The following is a 23,957-nucleotide window of genomic DNA, read 5'->3' as shown; positions in this document are numbered from 1 at the left end:
TCTGTGTGTGTGTGTGTGTGTGTGTATTTCTGATTAATTAATTCTGATTCTGTTTTTGTTGCGTAACTGTTTACACCCTTGACAAAGCGTTTTGTCAATTCGAAACAATTTTCAGTTGGTCTCTGGTCTAGCTGAAGAGAAGTAAGATGACAGAGTGGTTCTGTAAATAAGTTATTAAATTAGTTAAAATATTAGATAGATACATTATTATCATTTTACGTACTTGTTCCTTTGTTTGAGAGAGCTGTTAGTGTGTGTATGCAGATGTATATAATTGTGTACAGCACTTTTAGCACCGTTGACCGTTGATACCACTGCTGTTTTACCCTTCTTGAAGGTGTGTGTAGGAGCCGTTGAAGTTGCAATACTGTATATATCTTTGTACACAATTATGTGAGCTCCCTTTCTGTTTTTTTTTCTGTTATTTAGTTTTGTCTTTGTTTTGATGTCTTCATATTGTGTATGTTAGCTGTCGCTGTCACTGTTAATGGTTGGGGGGAAATAACTTGTAATTAATTTTGTATTATGATCAGAGTGATGATTATGATGTGTTTGGTTTCTTGTTGAATTGTGTTGAACCGTTAATTTTCAGTTGATTTTGTGACATTACTGCATCGATTCAGAATCGTTCCATTAAGCATCTCAATGTATCTTTGAATCGATTATTTTCTGCATCCCTACATTTAATTTAGTGCCACGAGCTATAGCTCAGAGGGCACTACTTCTACACTTATTATTCTTATTATTCCGCCGTTTTTCGGCAGTTAATGCAGGTCGTACCGCTGGACGGAGCCCAACAATATATATACAATATATATATATATATATATATATAATATATATATTGTATATATTGTCCATATATACAACAATATATATATCAAAATGTGTGGCTCGATCGTGACAAGTGTGCTGTGTGTGATGTCTTATGACATCTCAAAACGGCTTGTTTAATTTGACCTATGATTCATAACAAGATATTTTCAAGACTTTTTTGCTTATCAAGATATTCAAGATGTACTCGTTAAAAATAAAACCTTATATCTTACTGAAATTTTACTTGAATTTCCTCTCTCTCTTCAAAGCTCTTCTTCTAGTTCTAGTGCCCACATTAAAGGGCTCGGACTCATGTTAAAAAAATAAAAAAATAAATAAAAAAGGGCAGGTCATTTTCCAGAGTGCTGATTGGTAACTCACGTATATAGGCCTATCTACCCAGCTCTTACCCAGAATTGAACCTGCTCTGGAGCAGATTAGGCTTTCTGTGTAAATTACCATGGCAACGTATCACAATAAAAAGTAAACCAGCTTCATGATAGTGAAAACCCAGGGTTAACCCGGAAGTTACCTTGCTGTATGAGATTATTATTATCATTATGGACACCAACAGAAGCAAATGTGCGGCCTGAGAAACACAGTATGGATCCATTTCCACATGAGACACGAAGCAGTGTTTGTTTACATCGGAAGTAGCTTCTACTACTGCTTCCTAAAAGTCAAACAATTTTGCGCCTATAAAAATCAAGCCACTCTCAAACTACTAGGGGGTCTACTATGATGAATACTCAGGCCCATCTAAGGACAATTATCATTACTAGTTTTAACCGAGTGAGACGGAAACTTCAACTCACTCACAGTCTGCTCATCACCCCTCTTGGAAGAGACTTGTCTCTTGATAGGGTTTTGAGCATTGATTACTCTCAACCCAACTGTTGCAGGTTCATGGCCAACTTTGGGTATGATGTGATTTGTGTTTGCTTAACTCTGTTTATCCCTTTAAACATAAAAGTAGATATAATAAGAAAATAAAACACAGCGGCACACTGTGGTTTCACTGTGGATCCTCTAGGGGATTAGGAATCTCTCCTTTGTAGTTTGGCAAATAAGGGGGCCCCTAACAGCATCTTGCATAGGGGCATCAACAATATGCAAAATAAAAAAATTAAATTACAGTAGAGTTTGTTAAAATATATGAAAAAAAAAATCATCTCATTTAATTAAATAGACAATATGTTGCTATATATAGTGTGTTCATCTTTCTGTCAAAAGGGAACAGTTAACTGCTGCCAACATTAACCATGTGTGTACACACAGACTTTAGCGGTTCAGGCAGTTTATGAGTGCAACAAGTTTCAGTCATTCTACATAAGGCAAAGAGTTCCAAGGTTTTAAAGCAAAGTGGCAGACTAACATTTATATACAGGCCATTATCAAAATATTGCTTCATCTGTCAAATAAAAATACTCTTAGTTGACCTGCTGATTGCTTTGAGTTCCATAGAAAATCACGATACAGGCAGTTAATCAGAGACAGGAACAAGAATCAGGTAAAAGTTGTCTCATTCATCATCTTCAGAGTCCTGGTTATTGGTCAGGCAACTGTCCTGAACTTCCAGCTCCTCAGCGCTCACCATGTCGGGACTGATAGCAGCGTATCGTGTCCCGTGGAACTGACGCAGGTGAATCTAGACATCAAATCAAATAACATTTATTTATATAGCACCAAATCATAACAAAGTTACATCAAGGCACTTTATATAGAGCAGGTCTAGATCAAACTCTTTATGGAGTCGTTTAAGAGAAATTTATTTAAGCAATATATTTCTGAAAACTCAAGTCCAACACTAATAAAAAGTTTAAAAACACATAATACACTGTAAAGCAACCAATTCCCCAATAGGGAGAATAAAAGTCTAAAGACCTAAGACAAAAGAGTAACTTTTTAAAGGCTGATGGTAAAATGCTTGGACACTATACAGGGGTAATATCTTAAGCATCAAAATTTAAATAGAAAAGTAAATCTCTTGGTGGGATTGTGGGGTTTAATGAATTAAGGAAAAAAAAATTCTATAAGTCGTGGTGGAATAGTGGTTAGTGCTGTTGTCCCACAATAAGAATGTCGCAGGTTCGGTTCCAAGCCTGGGGGCTTTCTGTGCAGAGTGCCTGCGTGGATTTCCTCCCACTGTCTGTGCACAGCAAACACTGTGCATGCTTGGGTTAATTGGTGACTCTGAATTGTCCGCAGGTCAACCACAGTGTGAGTGGTTGTTTGTCTCTGTGTGTTGGCCCTGTGATGGACTATCGACCAATGCAGGGTCTACCCCGCCCTTGCCCAGTGTGAGCTGGGATTGGCTCCGGCACCTCTGTGACCCAGATAAGTGGTTGAAGATGAATGAATGAATGAATATTCTCTACTAAAAGGTGCACAATATATCTAAATTCTATCGTCATCGCAATATCAGTGCTTGCAATAAACATACGGCAAAGATTAGTTAAATTTCGATAAATACAATCCATGTGCTGTGCATTCACACTCTGAATGTCAACACATTTGGCCAATCAGATGCCTGACTGCTGTCGTTATACCTGAAGTTCACGAATTGAGCGAGGCAAATATTGGCGAAGATTGATGTCTAAAAGGAAAAGCACATCTGTTATTTGGAGGTATTTCAATTTCATGAGAGATGATGTGTTACACACATACTTTGCAAGTTATGTTGTACAATGGTGGCAACTAGCAGAGGCAATACAACCAATCTGCCAAGCCACCTACAAGCGTCCAAAAAACGCTAATGTCATGCCAAATCAAGGTGCACGATATATCTTAATTCTGTCGTCACTGGCCAAGAACTCACCATAAAGGTATATTATTATAAGCAGTATTGTATATTTTTTAAATCATTTTCATTGTATTATTCTATTCTGTTTTAATGTCATAATTCAAGCACTTACCCATCCCATTCTGCCTTGGCTCAACAAACTAGTGGTTAGCAAAAAAAGTTTACCAGTTGAGACATTGCAGTTGGAGTTATTATGTTTACATGTATTCTTATTCTTTGAATTCTTTAAGTTATTTCAATAAATTTTGTGTACAGTAAAAAAAAAAATTAAGGGGCAAGGTGATTTATGGTCATCATTTTCTCCAATGAAAATAATGTTGAAAAGGAAACAATTCATTTCTTTTTTTATTTGTCTGCATCAATCTATGTTGGCAGCAAGTAGAGTGAAGAAAACAATTAAATATTTAAATACCCCAAGTCATATCATTATCGCAATACTCAATAATGTTTTCTGATATTGCATGTTTTCCTAATATCATGCAGCCCTGTTCTATTACCACCTAAATTACCACTGCATCTTAGTGTAGAAAGGTTGGACTGTACCTGTTACAGAGAGGACCTGACTCTGTGTGGTGACAGAACTGATTGTCTGACTGTACCTTTACATAAAAAGGTCTGACTGTACATGTATGTAGAGAGCTCTGACTGTATCTGTATGTAATGAGGTCTGATTGCACCTTTATAGAGAGGAATTGACCGCACCTGTATGTAGAGGTTGACCTCGGCGCTCCTACACAGGTATGGGAAATTTCCACCTGTCTTCAGATGAGCTCGTCTTGCATTAGGATACAATTTATACATTTCCTCCTTGGCCTCCATGGACAGAGCACTCTGATCAAACACCTAAAAAAAATTCACAGCAAAACAAATCAGGATCTCGTAGTAAAAACAGACATACATTTATGCTGCTATATGTCATCCTACTTACATCTATAATGGTCACAGCCATATCTTTGATTTTATGTGGCTCCACATAGGAATTCTGACAGTTCAGTGTTAGCCGCGATGCTAACTCACTTTGGTTTAGACTCTCCAACTATGCAGGCACGCACATATATGGGAGGATGGGACAAAAAAAAACAACAAAAACAACAATCGTTTCTCAGCAAGGTGGACAGGTGTATATTTCATCAACTGATATTTTGAGACGTTTCAACAGAATATTGAAACGCTTCACTTCCACATTATCTTTCACAGCAATGTTAAACTTCTCCTGAACCTGAATAAAAACCAGAGAATTCTGATTTGTCTGTTCACATAGAATAGCATATAGTTTGGCAGAAGAGATGTTAAGACATTGTTTTCTTTATGCTGAAATTATAACTCACAGATGCCCACTCACCCTGTCAACCATGAAGTCAATTGCATCTGCCATTTTAGGGTCCACAGGTCCTTTTGCAAAGTTTCCAAGAACAATCTTCTTCAACATGAAAGCTGGCATCAACCAGAAGCTGAGAAGGAGAGTGAATAAATACGGATCTACAGTTCCACTGGTGGTGGGTGACAAAGCAGCAAGTGGAGCGCACAATAGGGATTTGTGTTCGGCTTGCACATTGGACTACTTCAGTTGGTTAATTTAATTTGACACTGTTTGGACTTTGGCCACAGTTCTCTCATTTGTCATCCACAATGGGCACACTTTAATTATAGAACATGTCAGTTTTTTTTTTCAAGTAACATATTTGCAAGAAGGTTATTCACAGGGAATCTTCACAAGACTTTGGTATCGACTCAAGAAATCCACACATATAAACAAATCAAAAAATTAAAGTACAAAGTGGAATGAATCAGGAAATAGGGGTTGAACACCCTGCCAAAGGCAATACAAAGCAAGGAACCAGATGAAATCCATAAGAAGTTAGTAGGGATGGGATGATTTTGGATTTTGATGTTATGATTATAGTCAAATCAAATCAAATCAAATCAGATTTATTTGTATAGCGCCAAATCATAACAAAGTTACATCAAGGCACTTTACATATAGAGCAGGTCTAGACCAAACTCTTTCTAAATTTATTTAAAGAGACCCAACAGATCCCTCGATGAGCAAGCACTTGGCAACAGTGGCAAGGAAAAACTTCCTTTTGTTTTTGTCTAGTTTGTCTAGTGAAAAAATAACCGCGGTGTCACAATTTGCAAGATTATTCCAGATTTTGACGGTATGATTATCAACTGTCATTCTTGCCACACTGTCAGGCTGCAGTGTTGTAATGTAGTTAAACTGGTGTGTAGCTAATTGTGAGTTTATCTCTGGATGATGATCATATACATATACCAAATTGGATTTCTTGGACCTTTTGGCTGCAAATGTCTTTGGGCAGATTTTGCATATTAGTTGGCTGTCATCCTAAACAGCACCCTGTGGAGTTTTGCTTACGTTTTGTTGATGCTGTAGGGCTGCAGTACTGGTTGCTCAACAGTAATGCTGATTATTTTATCCAAGTCATTATTTTGGATTTTTAGCCTCTACAGTTGAATTGGGGTGTTTTAAATTACATTTAATCATAAAACATTTATTGCCACCATCCCAAGTAGTTATAAAGTAATCCTACCTTCTATCTGTGCAAATGAATATCAGCTGGGGTAGGTCACATAACTGCACATGCACAGGAGCTCATCGCAAGATTTCTGACCAGGGTCTCAGGAGAATAGTCGGAAGAACCTGATAGCCAACGACCACTTTGAAAGAGCTCCGCAAAGATTTGGAGGCCAACTGTCACAGAAAAAGCTGTAGGAAATCCACTCTACCACCAGGTTTATGCACACTTTCCTCACACAACCAAAAGAAAACACATGTTGAAACATGTTTGGAGTTTGTTACAGAAGTATATACACTATTGGCAGACAGTCTGCTCAGATGAGACCAAAGTGGAACTTTTGGCTATCATACTACACACGTTGTTTAAGGAAAAAGCAAACATCACCCAAAATCACCAAAGTAATAGCAAGATTCATCATAGCATGAGGCTGTGTCTCATCTTATGGTACCAGCCTTTATATAATTGAAGGAATAATGAATTAAGCCATGTGCCAGAGAATAAACGAGGTGTTAACATGGTCCAGTCCATTGCCTGACTTTAATCCAATTGATCATTGTGTAAGGAACTGAAGATCAAGGTTCACAAGAGGAACATTCTAGATTTAAAGAAAATTTGTTTGTAGGGATGGGTCAAAATCACACAAGAGAACTGTAGGCGGTTAATTTCTTCATACAGAAAGCATCTTGAAGCTGTGTTTAGAGGAAGAGCTTTCAGTTATCAGGCTCCTCTTCAATGGAACCAACTTCCAGTATCGGTCCGGGGGACAGACTCTTTAGGACCAAGCTTAAAACTTTTTTGCATGACAAAGCTTATAGTTAAAAGGTTAAAGTCCATCTACTCTTTAGGTATGCTGCCATAGGCCTAGGCCACTAGAGGAAGGACTGAGCACCCCCCCCCCATGCGCTGACAACAAACATGCCTGTTTCTCCCAGTTCCAAGCATGTGTACTGAATTTACTAACCATGTTTTCCTGAAGTCTCTGTCTCTCCCAGCTCCTCTCCTCTCTCTCCCTGTCCTCATCCTGCAGGTGGTGACTCATCGCCATCCCATGTTCCTGCAACACCTGCTGCTCCCTTATCCTCATGAATTCCATACTGCAGCATCATCTCCATGAACTTCATGCAGCATCATGTTCCTGCCTACACCTCTTTGAATATCCCCTTCTCCTGCTCTCATTCTCACCCTACACTACAACCCCTGTGCCTCCCTTGCTCTTGCTCTCTCTCTCTCTCTCACTCAATTGTATATTATATTATTCATTTATATATGTGGAGTTCTTGATTTAAGACCAAAGTCTGGTGAAAATTTAATCTGAACTGACTCTTCATTTTTCTTAAGGGAACTATAGCATTGTAGCAATACAGGAAAGTTTGCACACAGATTATATTTGCGTGTGTCACTGGTTCATTTCTAGATGCATTAGCAAGAGGAGTCGTTACAAATGTGAGATGGAATCATCCACGCCACCTGTTGGCTGTCCATGTCTGGTTAAAGATGGAGGTGTCGCTGAACGAGTTACACAGAATCAGGGAGTGAACTCGTGGAGACTTGTAAGTGTACTCTGCAAACTTTTGCGCCAGAAAACCTCCTAGAGATGCCCCAAACAAGTGCACCTGAAAAGACATCATTGTCATCATCAATCATCAAAATCTGTTCATTCATTTATTCTTTATATGTTGATCAACTATCTATAAGAATAAAATGGTCATTAACTGAAAAAGTTTCCAAACTGTGGCCTCATATGAAGTCAGTAATTGGTAAACGTTCCTCTGTGGTACACCAAACAGTTTATAGTTACAGCCCAGTTTCAATGTAAGCTCGAACAGGACAAACTGAGATGTCTGAGAAAATGGTCTTGGTAAAGAGATGAGAAACCAAAGGTCCTGCTGAACATTGCAGCTCCACTGCGTGAGAGTACAGATGACGCCTTTCTTCAGTTAGAGTCACGAAAAGAAAAAATAATAAAATCTGTCATCTTTTGAAGCCAAAGTTGAACTCTTTGGTCTCAATTTTGAGTCACATTTGCAGGAATTCGGGCCCCACTCATTACCTGGCCAACATCACCCCAATGTTAAAGAAGAGATTGATCAGGGCGAAGGGCAAGTAATAGATCCTTAATGCACCCATTCAAACTTCTAGAGAGATCTCAAAAAGTCTGTCCACTATCACTTTTGATTAATTTTTTCTTGGTTTCTGATAGAATAGATGAACATGCTTCAAACACATCTTATACCACTCACCCTCTGTCTGCAACCATACAGAGCTTGGGGCTCTTTAAGGTTGTCCAGACTTGCCCAGAAATATTTGGACAGTGACACAATTTTCATGATTTGGGCTCTGTGTGCCACCACATTGAATTTGAAATCAAACACCTACCATTCAAGTGCAGACTTTCGGTTTAATTCAAGGATACAAAAATATCCTAGGAAACGTTTAGTAAATGCAACCATTTTTATGCAAAGTCTCCTCAATTCAGGGGCGCAAAACTAATTGGACAGATTAACATTACTAAAAATGAAATGTTCATTTTGAATACTTTGTCAAGAATCCTTTCCTTGCAATGTCCAGGGGTGGGAGCAACGAATTACAAGTACTCGTTACTGTAAGTACTGCTGCAAGTAGATTCTTTGGGTATTTGTACTTGGGGTACTTTATTTTTTTGTGTGTAATTTTACTCATACTTGAGTACAATTTATACCATGTAATCTACTTCACTACTTTTAAAAACAAAAGTCGCTACTGTGTACGCCCACAATTGGAATTAATAGGCCTTTTCAAAGATTCAAGCCTTTCATCGGCATATTTGTAGCCAATAAGGCCGTTCGATCGTGATCATGCCAATTAATGACGTACTGTAAGGACAACTCTGCTGCAGCAGCAGCCAGCTGGTGCCTGGAGGTAACATACAGTAGTGGTCAAAATAATAGCAGTCCAATGTGACTAACCAGATTAATCACTGTTATTAGTATATTTTTTATTGCTACATGGCAAACAAGTTGCCAGTCAGTGCAGTAGATTCTCAGAAAACCAACAAAACCCAGCATTCATGATATGCACGCTCTTAAGGCTGTGCAATTGGTGTGTGGCATTCAATCAGTGACGTCATCAATTTTGTGAAAAAACAGGTGGGAATCAGGTGCCCCCTGTTTAAGTATGAAGCCAGCACTTGTTGAACATGCATTTCTCTTTGAAAGCCTGTGGAAAATGGGTCGTTCAAGACATTGTTCAGAAGAACAACATACTTTGATTAAAAAGTTCATTGGAGAGGGGAAAAGAGGTGCAAAAAATTATAGGCTGTTCAGATAAAATTATCCCCAATGCCTTAAAATGGAGAGCAAAAGCAGAGACACGTGGCAGAAAACATAAGACAACCATCAAAATGGATCGAAGAATAAGCAGAATGGCAAAGGGTCCGCCAATGATCAGCTCCAGGATGATCAAAGACAGTCTGGAGTTACCTGTAAGTACTGTGACAGTTAGAAGATGTCTGTGTCTAATCTATTTACAAGAATCCCCCACAAAGTCCCTCTGTTAAAAAAAAGGCATGTGCAGAAGAGATTACAATTTGCCAAAGAACACATCAACTGGCCTAAAGAGAAATGGAAGAACATTTTGTGGACTGATGAGAGTAAAACTGTTCTTTTTGGGTCCAAGGGACGCAGAATTGAAGCCACAGTACACAGTGAAGACAGTGAAGCACGGTGGTACAAGCATCATGATATGGGCAAAATTTGTGGGGTAACATCAAAAATGTTGTTTCTGAAGCAAAACCAAGAAAATGAATGTAATGAATTTAAATGAATTGTGGAATGTTGTTCAAGAATCTTGGAGTGGAATAACAGCTGAAAGGTGCCACAAGACTCCATGCCACACAGATGTGAAGCAGTTATAAAAAACTGCAGTCATACAACTAAATATTAGTTTAGTGATTCACAGGATTGCTAAATCCTAGAAACAAAAAAGTTTGTACAAAATAGTTTTGAGTTTGTAAAGTCAATGGCAGACACTGCTATTTTTTTGAACACACCCCTTTTCAACTTATTGCCCAATTGCACAGCCTTGAGAGCGTACATATCATGAATGCTGGGTCTTGCTGGTTTCTGAGAATCTACTGCACCTACTGGTAAATTGTTTGCTATGTAGCAATACAGAATATACTAAAAACCTGGATTAATCTGGTTAGTCACATTGGACTGCTATTATTTTGAACAATGTGTTTGTACCTACACAACAGAGAAGAGATTAATTTGTGGATTTAAGATTTGAGACAATTCCACAAATTAATCTCTTCTCTGCTGTGTAGAAAAGACAAAGAAGCCAAAATGGAGACAGAAGACAAAGTGAAAATGACAGAGAAAATATGGAGGACCAGTGCCCGTGGCCGTGCCTAGAGGAATTTTTCATGTACAGAGGGAGAAAAGGAGATGCTGTCCAGATGCAGTGCAAACTTTGTTTAACCTATACAGTGATATCAACTTACAAGACATCAATGTTTAATCTCAAAAAACACATTGTGGTAAGAGGTTTTACAACTATACCTGTGTCATATTGCCACTGCCATTGGTTAGCCTGATATTAAAATGAGATGGCACATCCTTTGAAAATAGTCATGTTAGCTTGTCGGTAGTGGAAGTAAATACTGCAACAATAGGCTAACGTTTTGCATGGAAAACAGGGCACGAGCAAGGGGTCCCTTTTTCTCTTTCTTCAAGATACCTGAAAATGAAATGTTTTAGTATAAAAAGCGGTAGGCCATTCCTGCTTTATATCTACATTTGTTTACAAGACAAATTGCCTTTCTACTTTTACTAAGTATTTTTTAACACCAGTACTTTTACTTGTAATTGAGTACAATTTAACAAATGTAACAGTACTTGTACTTGAGTAAAGATTTTCAGTACTCTTTCCACCTCTGGCAATGACTGTCTGAAGTCTGGAAACCCATGGACATCACTAAATGCCGGGTTTCTGCCTTTGTGATGCTTTGCAAGGCCTTTACTGCAGTTGTCTTTAGATGTTGTTTGTTTGTAGGACTTTCTGCTTTAAGTGTTGTTTTTCTTAAGCAAGTCAAATGCATGCTTGGTCGTTTTGAGATTTGGTGATTGGCAGGATATTCCACTTCTTTGTCATAAAAAAGGGTTGTTTTTGCAATATGTTTTGGGTCATTGTCCATCTGTACTGTCCTGTCGTCCAATCAAGTTTGCTGCATTTGGCTGAATCTGAGCAGAAAGTATATATTGTTATATATTCCAGCCCAAGTATGATCTGTTTCACTTCCATTGAGTGCTCATTTGACTGTATGTTGTGGGTTCACAGCAAAAGCATCCAAATATAAATATAACACCTTAGTGATGTGTTGGTCGTGAACGATACAGCTCCAAGAGCCGACTCTTTGAAATGAATGATGGGAACCAGATCCTGCCTGGCTTGGACTCCCTTAATTTTTTTGTTGTTCTCGCCGGAAGTGATTGGTCAGCTACATGAGCAGTGAGCAGGAGGGGGAGGGGGAGGGGCTACATGCAGCACAGAGAGAGAGCCATCACTAGCACACCCACACAGAGATGGTGGAAACAGGTGGGAAGTGAAAATGAGTGGCAGGAAAAGAAGCTAAATTTTGATGCATTTCAGTTTCATTGATCAAACAAAGGCAGAATGGGTGACCAAGGCTTCAGTCTACCCAGACCTTGCACATGCCATGTCATATTTGTGGCCACATCCGTCTCCTCTGAGCGAATCTTCTAAAAAAAACAGAGCAAAAAATTACAGACAGAAGGAACAGAAGCAGCCCCTCAAAGCTGAGGCACTTGGCCTTTCTCCATGCCAATCTTCTCCACAGACTAGCTGAAGCTGTTATCCGTTTTTCTTTTTGTTTTACACATTTGTATTTATTGTTTGTTTTTATTTTGTTCTTTTTGTATTAAATGTTTCACACTAAATAGTTAAAAGTAAATATAATAAATAAGTATACAATCAGAGATTGGACCTTTTGTCTAACTGAGAAGGGTCTTTGTTTTTGTACTTATTTATACGTATTTATTTCTTGTAGCACTCCGCTCCATGTTGAGTATAATAAGCTTAATGAATAACGAACATTTGCTATCATGTATTTTTTTACATTTAGCAATTCATTTTATATTATTTATGGTAATAAATTAATTTAAGCAACAAAAAAATCTGAGGTGCAACTTGAGAGCCGAAAGAGGCATATTTTTTCGTGAACCATGCCGAAAGAACCGGCTCTCTAAACAGAGCCAGAACTCCCATCATTACAACACCTGGAGTCAACCAGGTTTTACCCGCTTAATTAATGATTTCATTGAAGTAATAATTCACACCTGCCCATCAAACAGCTTTTGAGTCAACTGTTCAATTACTTTTGGTCCCTTGAAAAAGTAATTGCTAAACCCCTCCTCCAATTTCAATGTAAATACCCTCAAATTAAAGATAAGAGTCTGCACCTTAAGCCCACATTGATTATATAACTGTATTTAGAATATGTTTTGGTAAACAGCTAAAATAACAAAACTTGCGTCAACGTCCAAATATTTCTGGGCCAAATTGTATCCTTGATGACCTCGATGAAAACACTAGATGCACTGGTAAAAGTTGCTAATGCTATTCTAATGGCTTTAGACAACAGGTTGGCCTCCATACTCATCCTATTAGATCATAATGTTGCCTCACAGATGGAGGCAATGAGACCCAAAGCAACAGAGTGGAGATTAAAAGTCAATCTCCATGTAGTCCACACACCTTGGTTGATGTCCATTATTTCCTTTAACTTGACATTCTTTGGGGCTACTGAAGTATTTAATCAGAATTTCATGTTTATTTAAATGTCTGACTCTTAATGGTATTTTGATTTTCAAAACTCTTCAAACAAACATGCTCACATCTTCCTGACCAGACAGGTTTACGAAGAGACCAAGCAGTCTTACTTTATCTAGCTGCAGGTGATCCAGAAGCTTCCTAAAGCCGTCAAAAAACTCTGTGAGGTCCCAGTAGACAGGATACTGCAGCTGGAAACATATGTTGGATCACCATGGTCAACATTTTCAATTCAGTGATGTACAAGAGTGAAGTCAAACGATACAATTATGGATTATTATTAAATTACTAAACAGTAGATTCACCATGATAACAGGAGCTGGAAAGACCAGCTTGCAACCAAAAATTTTGAAGCACACTAAATATATACTGTCTATGAAGGACATTTACCTCTGGGGGGAAAAAAACTACAACAACATAAACATCGAAAGTCTGAGATGGAGAAAACTCTCAACAGTTCATTAGCTCAAATTTTATATAATATACAATCTTAGCCAAAAATATTTTTGGTACTGACATGTTTATTTCTTTTGTTTGCATTGATGTCCCACAAAAAAGTAGAGGGAAAAAAGCCCAAATTTGACTAGATTGGCGTCCCTAATATAATATTTGTTTGTGTACTATTTAGATGGGATAAATTAAATGAATCACATACTGATTACATACTTAATCATGAATTAGTTTCTCTCATTTCTGCAGTGGAGTTTAGCACCACCCTTCCTTTGCAAACTGTTCCCAGTCTTTTGGATTTGAAAGGTGCCCTCTTCCAACTGCTGTTGTGAGATCTCTCCACAGGTGTTCTATAGGATTTGGGTCTGGACTAATTGCTGGCCATTTTAGGACTCTCAAGTGCTATGTCTTTAACTATTTAACATGCTTTTTTTATGAAATGGGACAGCCTAGTAGGAGACCGAGGAGGACCCACTGCTGACAAACAGACTAAAAAAGCCAGACTGGAGTTTGCCAAGTCTTAGCAGAAAAAGCCAAAGTCCTTGTCTTAACCACATACGAGATAAAAACAAAGCTTTTTGGCAAACCATATTATGGTTCCGTGTACAGAAAATTAAATCAGGCCTTCAAACAAAAGACACAGTTCCTACAGTCAAACAAGGTGGCAGTCAATAGATGTTTTGTAGTTGCTGTGCTGCTACTGACACTGGAGGCATTGACTGTGTGAATGGCATCATAAAATTGGATGACAAATCAACTTTTTGGGGCGCACTGTAGAGCCTAGTGTCAGACAGTTGGGTAAAAATCAAATTTGCCTCTTTAGAAATAAGCATGTTAATACCAAAGCATTTGCAATGATTTCCTGGGAGAAGTGGTTCATTATATGAAAAAAGTGTAAGGGTGCCAATATGCCTGCATGACTGCATATTCAGTTTTGCTCATACATTTACATTCCTTGGGAGGATTTGGAAAATATGTTCCAGTCTTTAAAGAAAACATTAGGCAAAACGCATTTGATTTATTTGAAATGAGATTCATTGTAAATTATCAGTCATCTCAAATTAGCACAACCATTAAAGAATAAATAACAATAATGAAAGAGTGAAACCCTGTTCAAAACTGCATATCTTTGTGTTCAATACTGTGTATTTCCCCCTTTGGCATCAATGATGGCTTGTAGTTTTTTTCTGCTAGTCGTGGATTAGGCTTTTTATTTTCTCAGATGGTAAAACATGCTTGGTAGTGAGCAATAAATTTTAATTTATTCATTCATTCATTCATACTAGTTTCATTCATACTATTCATACTAGTATCACTAGATACTTATATAATTACATTCAACACTTCTAAATTGTACAAATGCACCAATATCCTTACAAAGCATTGTAACAATAGCAACTACAACATTTTGTTGTTTAATATTATTTATTGTAATATATTCCTAAATGTTGTTTGTCAGTGTTTTAATGTACTCCCACTGAGATGCAGGTGATGTCAGTGAGACAAGCTCAGGTATTGGTGTCAAGAAACTGTTGAGGTACTGTTATTGGTACCTAGTATATCTGACATATGTAGCTGATAACCTATTTGATATAAAACTTATTTCAGTATCTTAGAAATGCCAGAAATACTAACTAAACCGTTGTTGTTAACTCGGACCATATATGCAAATTTGTAGCATTAGTGACATTGCAATGTATTAGCTGGATCATAATCTGTTATCATGCACAATGTATTGACCAACCTGGGATTGTATTGCTCTGTAGGTCCTCTCTCTTTTATTCTAAAATTTGTATTTTTGTTTGATGTTTTTAATGTTTTATGTTAACACAGACTAAACTTAAAATTACATTTGTTTTATAGAATAAATTTGTTCAAGGTGAAATTGAAGTGATAAATAATGAAGACAGAAAACTTCATGTAATGTAGCCATCACTCATAAAAGACTAGAACACAAAAGGTCTTTCAAAATGTAATGGAAATAAATTAATAACTAAATAAAAAATAGATATTGAAAATAGAAATTAAATCCTGACTCATGCTGAAGCTGCTGAGATGCACTCACCGAGATGACCCTGTAGCCCCAGCCTGTCAGAGCCAACACCTGCTGGAAGAACACTTCAGCTGTCCCACTGACTGGAGGGAGGAAAATGATGGGGCACCTGATGGTCTTTGGACCTGCATCATACAGCGACCAGACCTTACTGTCATCATCGTCAACAATAATCTGGGAAAATCAGAGACAGTACTGTGAGGAAAGTCTTTATAAGTGGCCTTCACGGAAGGTGGAGGCTTGGCTATATACAGAAAATTTCTGTTCATGCAGTATGTGATGAAAGGCGGGCACACTCCAGGAGGGGGGTGCCTTCCAAAAACATTGTCTCAGTTTGGTGTACAGTCTTCAATATTTCATCAACTGGCCATACAGTACGGGGGTTTCTTGACCAAATATTCCTTCACAGGTTTATCTGAATCTACACTTAGTGTCCATGCTTGAACCAGAGAACCAATTGGTTTGCATTTATTTCATTTTCATGATAATGCAGTTCATCTTTTTTCTTCTCGTATGGAGTAAGGAAAGTTAAATGAGAGAAAGTGCTGCAAATTACAGCTCTGTTGCATTACGACTGTAATAGCCACCTTGGAATGGGCTGCTCCCAAAGTAGAGATGTTGTTGTTTGGGTGTCACAACTGGCTCAGAGCCCTGACAAAAATGGGAGCCGTTCAATCACAAAACAAGTAATTTATTAAACAACCGAGGCAAAACCAACAGTTATGAAGTGTCTGTCAGTAATTCAGTGGTGAAAGCTGTGACTGAATGAGTGTAAAAATGGCATGAGTGTAGCATATGTGAATATGAAATCAAAGAGCAGAAACAAGGAGCAAAACAGAGTATGGACGGAAGCCACCCCCATCCACTGGCTCCCCCGAGCCACAACTGACTGGGGCTTATAAACCAATGGATGTACTGAAACACAAAAACAATTAGTACAAGAAGACCAAAAAAGTACCGACCCCCCCAACCACAGTAACTGCAGGGGAGGAGAAGAGGTTAACAGGCCACAGTACACAACACAATTACCTCACATCACAGGGGTACATGAGACTGTGTCCGCAACAAGATTATGTGTCCCCCTGATGTGGAAAATGGCCAAACGATAAGACTGTAACATCAGAGACCACCTGATTAGTCTCTGGTTCAGCTATTTGAACATCTGCATTCTAGAACATGCGTTTCAACAAGAAGCAGCAAAGTCTGGTAGCTCTCAATTTTTACTAAATTTTACTGTATTTTTATTGTTTTTTGTCAATTGCTGATGGATATTTCTGTGGGGAAAAGAGTTTACTCAAGAGAGGAACTTCTTTCATTGAAACTGGGCAAATCTGGAGCATACCACCCGATTCCAGCTGAGACAAAGAGGTGTTTTCATGGTTGCTGTGCTGGTGCAAAGGTGAAGGTCAGGAAATTGAGATATAAGCCCTTTCTGCCATCGATCGTCATGGGACATGTCAACTCTCTGCCCAAAAAACATGATAAGATGGAGATATTGCTGAAGACTCAGAAAGTACACCGTGAGTGCAGCCTCGTGTGTTTTACTGAAACCTGGTTGAATCAAAACATCTCTGATTCCTGTGTGGAACTACCTGGCTTCACTCTCATATGGATGGACAGAGATACTAAAGCTAAGACAGGATGAGGACTGGCTTTATTACTGTCAAGGAGAAGATGTGCTGTCCAGATATTGAATTATTGGCAGTTGGCATGAGACAGTACTATGTACCAAGAGAATTCAGTCATATCATAACAATACATTCCACCCAAGGCAACTGATGAAGTTCCATGTGAAGTTCTCCATGAAACTGTTGCCAGGATACAAATTAAACATTCTGAGGTACTAATGTCTGGTGTATTAATGTCTGGAGATTTCAACCCCTGCTGACTTGATAATGCTTTGTTTTTCATATTTTTTATGTTTATGTTTATTTTGATGAGCTCCTGACTAGGTGAATTTCCCCTTGGGGATCAATAAAGTTATATCTATCTATATATTTATTTAAGGGAATTGTGCAGTTTAAGTGGATTGTGGTCAGTAAACCTGAACCTGCATACATGTCCAAGCCCAAACTAAGACAAAAGCTTCTATTTCAATAACTGAATAGTTTAATAGATATTTATAAAAGCTTTTAGAAAAGAAACATGCAGGTCTGTCCACCCCCAGACTGTCTGTCTGCATCAGTATGGCCCCTGCCCATACCCTGAATCATCTGCGGCTGTTCAGACCCATACTGTGTATTCTGACACCTTTCTATCAGAACCAGCATTAACTTCTTCAACAACTTGAGAAACTTGTGAGTAGCTCGTCTCATAGATCGGACCACACAGGCCAGCATTCGTTCCCCACTTGCATCAATGAGCCTTGGCCACCAGTTCACCAATATTCCTTCCTTAAACCACTTTTGATCAACACTGCTTACTGTAGATCAGAAATACCCACAAGAGCACGACGCCATCGCAATTTGGCCCTCCTCCACGGTTGCACCATTTTAAGAGTAAAATGTTATGCTTTTTAAGATCTTTTTCCGACTTAATAAAATAAAAAGTAAGACAAATCATTTTGGGTGTTTTTGTGGTTGTTGTTTTGGGTTTTTTTTTTTCCTGACAATTTAAATCTGGCCCCACTGTGGCTAGCTGCTGCCATGTACTAATGGTGCTTTTGCCTTTCATATGCAACTCAACGGCTTTGAGACCCATGGTCCCCAACAAAAAAGTCTTTTTGCATAATTTGCACATTGCCTCATTGTTGTTCTCAGCTGGCGCCAACCACCTGCATCCTCTTCCATCCATTTGTCATTAAATTTGCTTACCCATCTTTGCATGTTGCAAAGATGGGTAAGCAAAATACCTGGCGTCTGTTGGTGGGTTTCACAGGACATCAGCAACGGACTGACATCGGGCTGCATGCCGCCGCCGTGGTTGTCAGTGAGCAGCACTGACAACCACGGCGCATTAAGGGCGGCATGCAGCCCGATGTCAGTCTGTTGCTGACGTCCTGTGAAACTGCTATTAATCAGAGAATCTCTCATTTACTACAAGGTATTTGTATTAAGTTAATCAAACAAATACACACTAGGTTTTAAGGTGAACCACTGTGCTTTTCCATCAGCATTAAACACACTGCCAGGAAATGTAATACCTACAGCAAATTTAATGGCGAATTTAAGACAATTTCAGGCCTCAATTACCCAGATTTTAATTTAAGACATTTTAAGACTTCTTAAGGACCTGTGGGAACCCAGTTGCCCATTATTCCTGTTTGATTGGCGGCAGGTGTGACTGCATCAATCACTCATAAAATCCTTTGTGTGCACTTGTACCTGTGACTGTTCGATTCCCGGTGGTTCCGGTTGGAAGTTCTTCTGTTCTATATATTTAATATATATATATATATATATTTTTATTGTTTTATAATCATGTTAGCTATTTAATTGTTAGGGTATTGTAGGGGTGCATGCACCCTGACGTATCTTAATTGCGGGTCTGCCAAACTTGCTTTTAGGACAGAATAGCTGACTGTTATACAAGCAGAGGCATAGTGCTGACTGCCGTTTAATTTAGTTTAGTATTTTACATTTTAGCCTTCTTGCTGTGTTGTTTTGTGTCTCAGCAACTTGAAATATTAAGCAGTATACTTGACTGTCAGCACTTAGCACACATATGAATTAACCTGAACAATGTGCATATTAAAATGCATATTGCAGGTTAAATTTTTTTAGATGTATATGTAATCTTGTAGTCTAAAAAATACCCTTTGAAAAGTTAATGGAGGATGGAGCCTCCAAAATATGACATAGGCAGAGGGAGCTATATGCTAGGCTCTGCCATCACTCAGTGTGGGACAGAGTGGCTTTGTTATAGTTGTGTGTTTTCAGTAGTGTTGTATTGCATCCATTTATCATTACTATTACTACCATTACTATCAACTACCCAACTATTTCTAGTGTGGAACACATGGAAAACAATAACAAAAAAAATCAAGAAAATGTTGCCTTAGATGTATGAGCCTAATCCAAACTTGCTAATGGTGGTTGTCTTGTCAGAGCTACATGCAAACATACAGGTAATTTCAGAGTCCAGAAACATTGAGCAGAATAAGTCACCTACTCCTTCATTTGACTTATTTGAATGGTGTTTCATTACTGTCTTCAGACACCACAGTACCTCTGCTTTCAGTGTAGTGGATAAGTGATGGTTGTCTGGAGGTCTGTCACTGTTTGAAATGGTGCTGGTATTGGAGACGGGGGTGGAGGAGCAGTGGAGACAAGGGTAGAACAAAACTTCAAAATACCTGGCGTCTGTTGGTGGGCTAACTGTGCAGTTTTGTGTTTCTCACTCTAAATGTAGGATTCCACTCCCTTGAGTCCCATCGAGACCAGTTTAAAACACTTTGTGCACAAAATACGAAGTGCCTTGTACCGGTTTCAGTATTGTATCAGCCAATCAGGTAGCGCTTCTTTCATGAATGTTAATGAGTCTTCTCCTGTCAGACTACATTTCTAAAATGAGTGTTGTTTCCTCTGCCCTGATCATTAAGTAAATTATGTAAAAAAATAAATGTTACCACTTATTTTGAGATTTTCTTAGAGGGGTTCTTAGCTTTCTAAAGACATCATATTATAAAAATATTGCCTGCGCTTGTAGTTCGCCTCATTTGGTGTTTTTCAGTTATTTTTTCTTGTTTAGTGAGAGAAATCTAGTCTCTGTTGGCCTTTAACAAGTGCATCAAAGTCAAGTTGAATGTCTGAGGTGAAGATGCGAAGCACAGCTGACAGATGGATGTGTGAAGCTTGGTAAAAAACCCTTGCTGCTTTTGTAGCTTAGCTACCAAAGCTTCTGATATTTGCACCATTTTAGCATCAGTCAAGTTTTTACAATTCTCTGCATGTTTTGTCTCGTAATGCTAACTCAAATTGTAATGCTTAAACACGGCAATCTGGTCTCCACAAACCAAGCACACCGCTTTACCTCTGACTTCAGTAAATAAATACCCGGCAGTCCATGTTTTGTTGAAAGTCCTGCATTCGGCATAGGCCTTTCTTTTTTTTTAGTAGACATTTTGGAGGCTAAAGTCGTCCTGTGACCTGTTTGCAACAACGTCAATTCAGTAACGCAACACAACTCCAGAATAAAAGCAATGCACATTTAGTCCATGCATGAGGTAAAATAAGAGAATGTGTTTATTTTGTAATTTCTTATTAACCTTACGTGGACCTGGTCAGAGTCAACCAAAGGGCTGCATGCAGCCCACAGACCATGAAATGCCCAGGTCTGATATAAAGAGTAGACACCGCATCGACTGCTACTGCCTATTTGTGCTGACGACCCGTGGGACCGCCATCTTAGACCAGTCACCCGCTCCACTCAGTGCAATCTGTTTGGCAGGCGTAATGAACTGTCAGCCCATTTAATCAATCATAACTCGCTGAATAAGAAACCGATTTTCACCCTTTTTTTTTTTTTTTTGGCTATAAATGTCATACATGTAACTATGAAACTAAAATCTGCACCTTCCACACCATCAGGTAAAATGACAAAGTTTAAGGACTTTGTGGGGCCATGCAAACCTGTAGGCTTTTAATACTTGTTTGAGTGGGACTCATTTTCCGCCCTGGAGTTTCATGCCTCAGACTCGCCCACTTTTGATCCCTGCACTGACCGTGTGCGCTCTCCACATGGTCACATGGTGTGCACGAGCACGGACGTGTTATGTTCCCATGGTTACGTGTGCAAATGTTTAAAAAAAAATAAATAAATAAGAGCTGCCAGCGGAGGCCGCCCAGGGTTAGGGGCAGTGGCTGGCAGGAGCAGCATACGGGATATATTTCAAGAGCCGGCTCTTCGAAATGAACGATGGGAACCGGATCCTGCCTGGCTTGAACTCGCATCATTTTTTGCTGTTCAAGCCGCACATGATGGGTCAGCTACATGAGCACTGAGCAGAAGGGGGTGGGGCGGGTGCTACACACAGCAGAGAACGGTCACTAGCACATCCACACAGAGACGCTGTTGGAATGTTGGGTTGGACGTTTAGCCACCTTAATAATAAAAACCTTTATTAAAAAAACTATTTTGTGTTAACTTGTGTTATCTTTGTCTAATATTTAAATTTGTTTGATGATCTGAAATATTTAAGTGTGACAAACATGCAAAAAAAAAAAATAAAATCATCTACACGAAGTGTGACCTTGGTTAAACTGAACTAATCAAACAGAAAGTGAGAGACCAATTTATGGTTGTATTTGTGTCTGTGTGTTGACTTAATAACCTTAACCTAACCATTTAACATCAAGCACAGCAATATTATGAAACGGGATTCAACTAAAGATGAATAAAAAACTATGTCAATGGCTGGATCTGAAGCTCTGATTGGGACACTGGTATGACACTATTCCAGATTATAGAAGTAAACACAATGATATACTATGTTACTATCAGATAGGTTTGTAGATCTAATCAACTGCATGGTCATGCAGTCATCCAAATTTAGATGAGTCTAAAATTTTTGTTATATAAAACAATCATGCATTTGCACCTTAACACAAAGGCCTTATTGTCAAATTGAAACATTAACAATATAACGTCACAGATTCTCACCAGTAAACTGGAAACTTAATGGAAACTTATTATACACGGAGGGTAAGACCTTTTTGGGCAAGACGCGACCTGTTTTGCATTTCCTATCATGATTCCAGTACACTAATTAAATGCTTAAAATCCCCCTATAATAATAATAATAGCAATAATTTTTAGAGTGCTTTTAACAGAGCTCGAAGACACTATACAAAATACAAAACAAAGTAGCATAACATTTTATACACAAGTATAAAAAGTATAAAAGTATAAGTAGTAGTAGTATAAAAAAGTATATAAATGTAAATATATGCCTGAACAGGTGAGTGAGATAAGTTTTGAAAGTGGACAGGTAAGTGCAAGCACAGATTTGTTTGGGGAGGAAGTAGTAATGAATGCTAAATTCCCTCAGGTCTGCTATAGTGAGTTACTTTAGTGTGATTTGAATTTTAAAGGAGTTTAGCTCTAAATGAAGATGGAATAACTGTGTTGTTTCAATGGTTCTGTCTACTTCTTATACTGATGCCTACAATAAATGTTCATTCTTCAAATTCTTTTTAATTATTCTGAAATACATGCAGTAGTTAGATTTTGTGAATGTAAACATAACTAGTGTTAATTATCAAGTACTTACTCTCTTCAAGGGCACCGTGCTTCTGAACCAGTTGTAGTCAGGAGAAACTTTAATCTCCTCCATCTGAGGACAAAAGCACACACAGGGACCAATAATCAGAGTACAGTCAATGACTTCAATGACAGAAGGTCAAAGACCACAGGCAGACACAGAGAATCAAAGACTAAAGGAGACACACAAGAGAGAGACACAGCCAGACATAGTTGAGAGACTACAGTCAGGCAAAATCGGACACATCAGTCAGACACAGCCAGAGACAGTAAATGACGGTAATAGACAGCCTAATCAATAGGCTATTGTCGTTCAGAATCACAGTCGGTGGATGGAGAAAGTCCAGTCTGCAGACACACAGCCAAAGGATCAAATGAAAGTCAAACACAATCAGACAGTCAGACACAGAGTCAGAAATTATGGTCAGAATGTACAGTAGAGAGAGTTAGAGAATACGACAGTCAGAGACTACAGTCCAAGCACAGACAATTACATACTGCAATCAGAGATAGGTTCACAAACAACTGTCAGAAAGAGAATCGGTCAGGCAGGAAATAAACAGTGGAACCAAAATGTTCCCCTGCACAGCCCTCAGAGTAACATCTGAGCTATTGTGTATACAGTCAGTAAACCGTCAAAAGGCGCTGAAATCTCGGTCATTGTCATGTTCACAGTGAATACGAAAGTTTAACGACACCATTACCATGCTACTCAGAGATGTTAGACACCGTGTCCGGAGAAATTTATCCAAAACTAGATACCATTATCCTAGCTGCTGGTGCTTGGTCATATGACTCCTGCTCCATGCACTTCCGCAAAGCTTCAGACCCCGCCTATGGAGCTACCGTAGACGCCATGTAACACACACGTACGTACTTACGTACGTACGCACGCACACGGTCTTCTTGTGCACATTCAATCCTTATCGGGACCACACACTTGCGTCATGACTGTGTCGGTCTGTATAATTCGCAATGGGTGTGAATATTTAAGCAATACGTCACGACAGGCCGCTCATTATACCACAGCTGAGGGGCGTTCTTCGGCCCGACGCGAATGTGGGGAATATCTCACTCCCTCTCCCTCATTTCCTACAGTTTATCTCTTTATAGAGACCCAGCTCTTTCGGCTTCCGAGTTGTTACTTAGATCGTTGCTTAAATGTATTGATTATTATGTTTGAAATGGATTACTAATGTTCCTTCATTCATCTTCAACCACTCAACACACAGAGACCCAGAGACAGACAGTGACAAACAAATATTGA

At 38.7% G+C, this 23,957-nt stretch overlaps 1 protein-coding gene across 2 annotated transcripts; it reads right to left on the bottom strand.

The window, feature by feature from the left end:
- Positions 1-394: 394 nt before the first annotated feature.
- spg21 (SPG21 abhydrolase domain containing, maspardin) lies at positions 395-23,505 on the bottom strand. Of its 2 annotated transcripts, none has more exons than XM_029497751.1 (9): positions 23,395-23,505; positions 22,701-22,763; positions 15,503-15,664; positions 13,098-13,178; positions 7,627-7,772; positions 4,962-5,070; positions 4,548-4,655; positions 4,322-4,462; positions 395-2,464 (listed from the first exon to the last, which is right to left on the bottom strand). In XM_029497751.1, the coding sequence occupies exons 1-9, from the start codon at positions 23,395-23,397 to the stop codon at positions 2,339-2,341; spliced, it is 939 nt and encodes a 312-aa protein (XP_029353611.1). In that variant the 5' UTR covers positions 23,398-23,505; the 3' UTR covers positions 395-2,338. The 2 variants fall into 2 exon arrangements, with proteins under 2 accessions (XP_029353611.1, XP_029353610.1); XM_029497750.1 differs by having other exon boundaries at positions 23,453-23,499.
- Between the last annotated feature and the right edge of the window lie 452 nt (positions 23,506-23,957).

This window comes from Echeneis naucrates, chromosome 3, assembly GCF_900963305.1.
Source record: "Echeneis naucrates chromosome 3, fEcheNa1.1, whole genome shotgun sequence".
Taxonomy (NCBI): Eukaryota; Metazoa; Chordata; class Actinopteri; order Carangiformes; family Echeneidae; genus Echeneis; species Echeneis naucrates.
The sequence above is the reverse complement of the archived record's forward strand: the minus strand, read 5'-3'. Positions and strand labels throughout refer to the sequence as shown.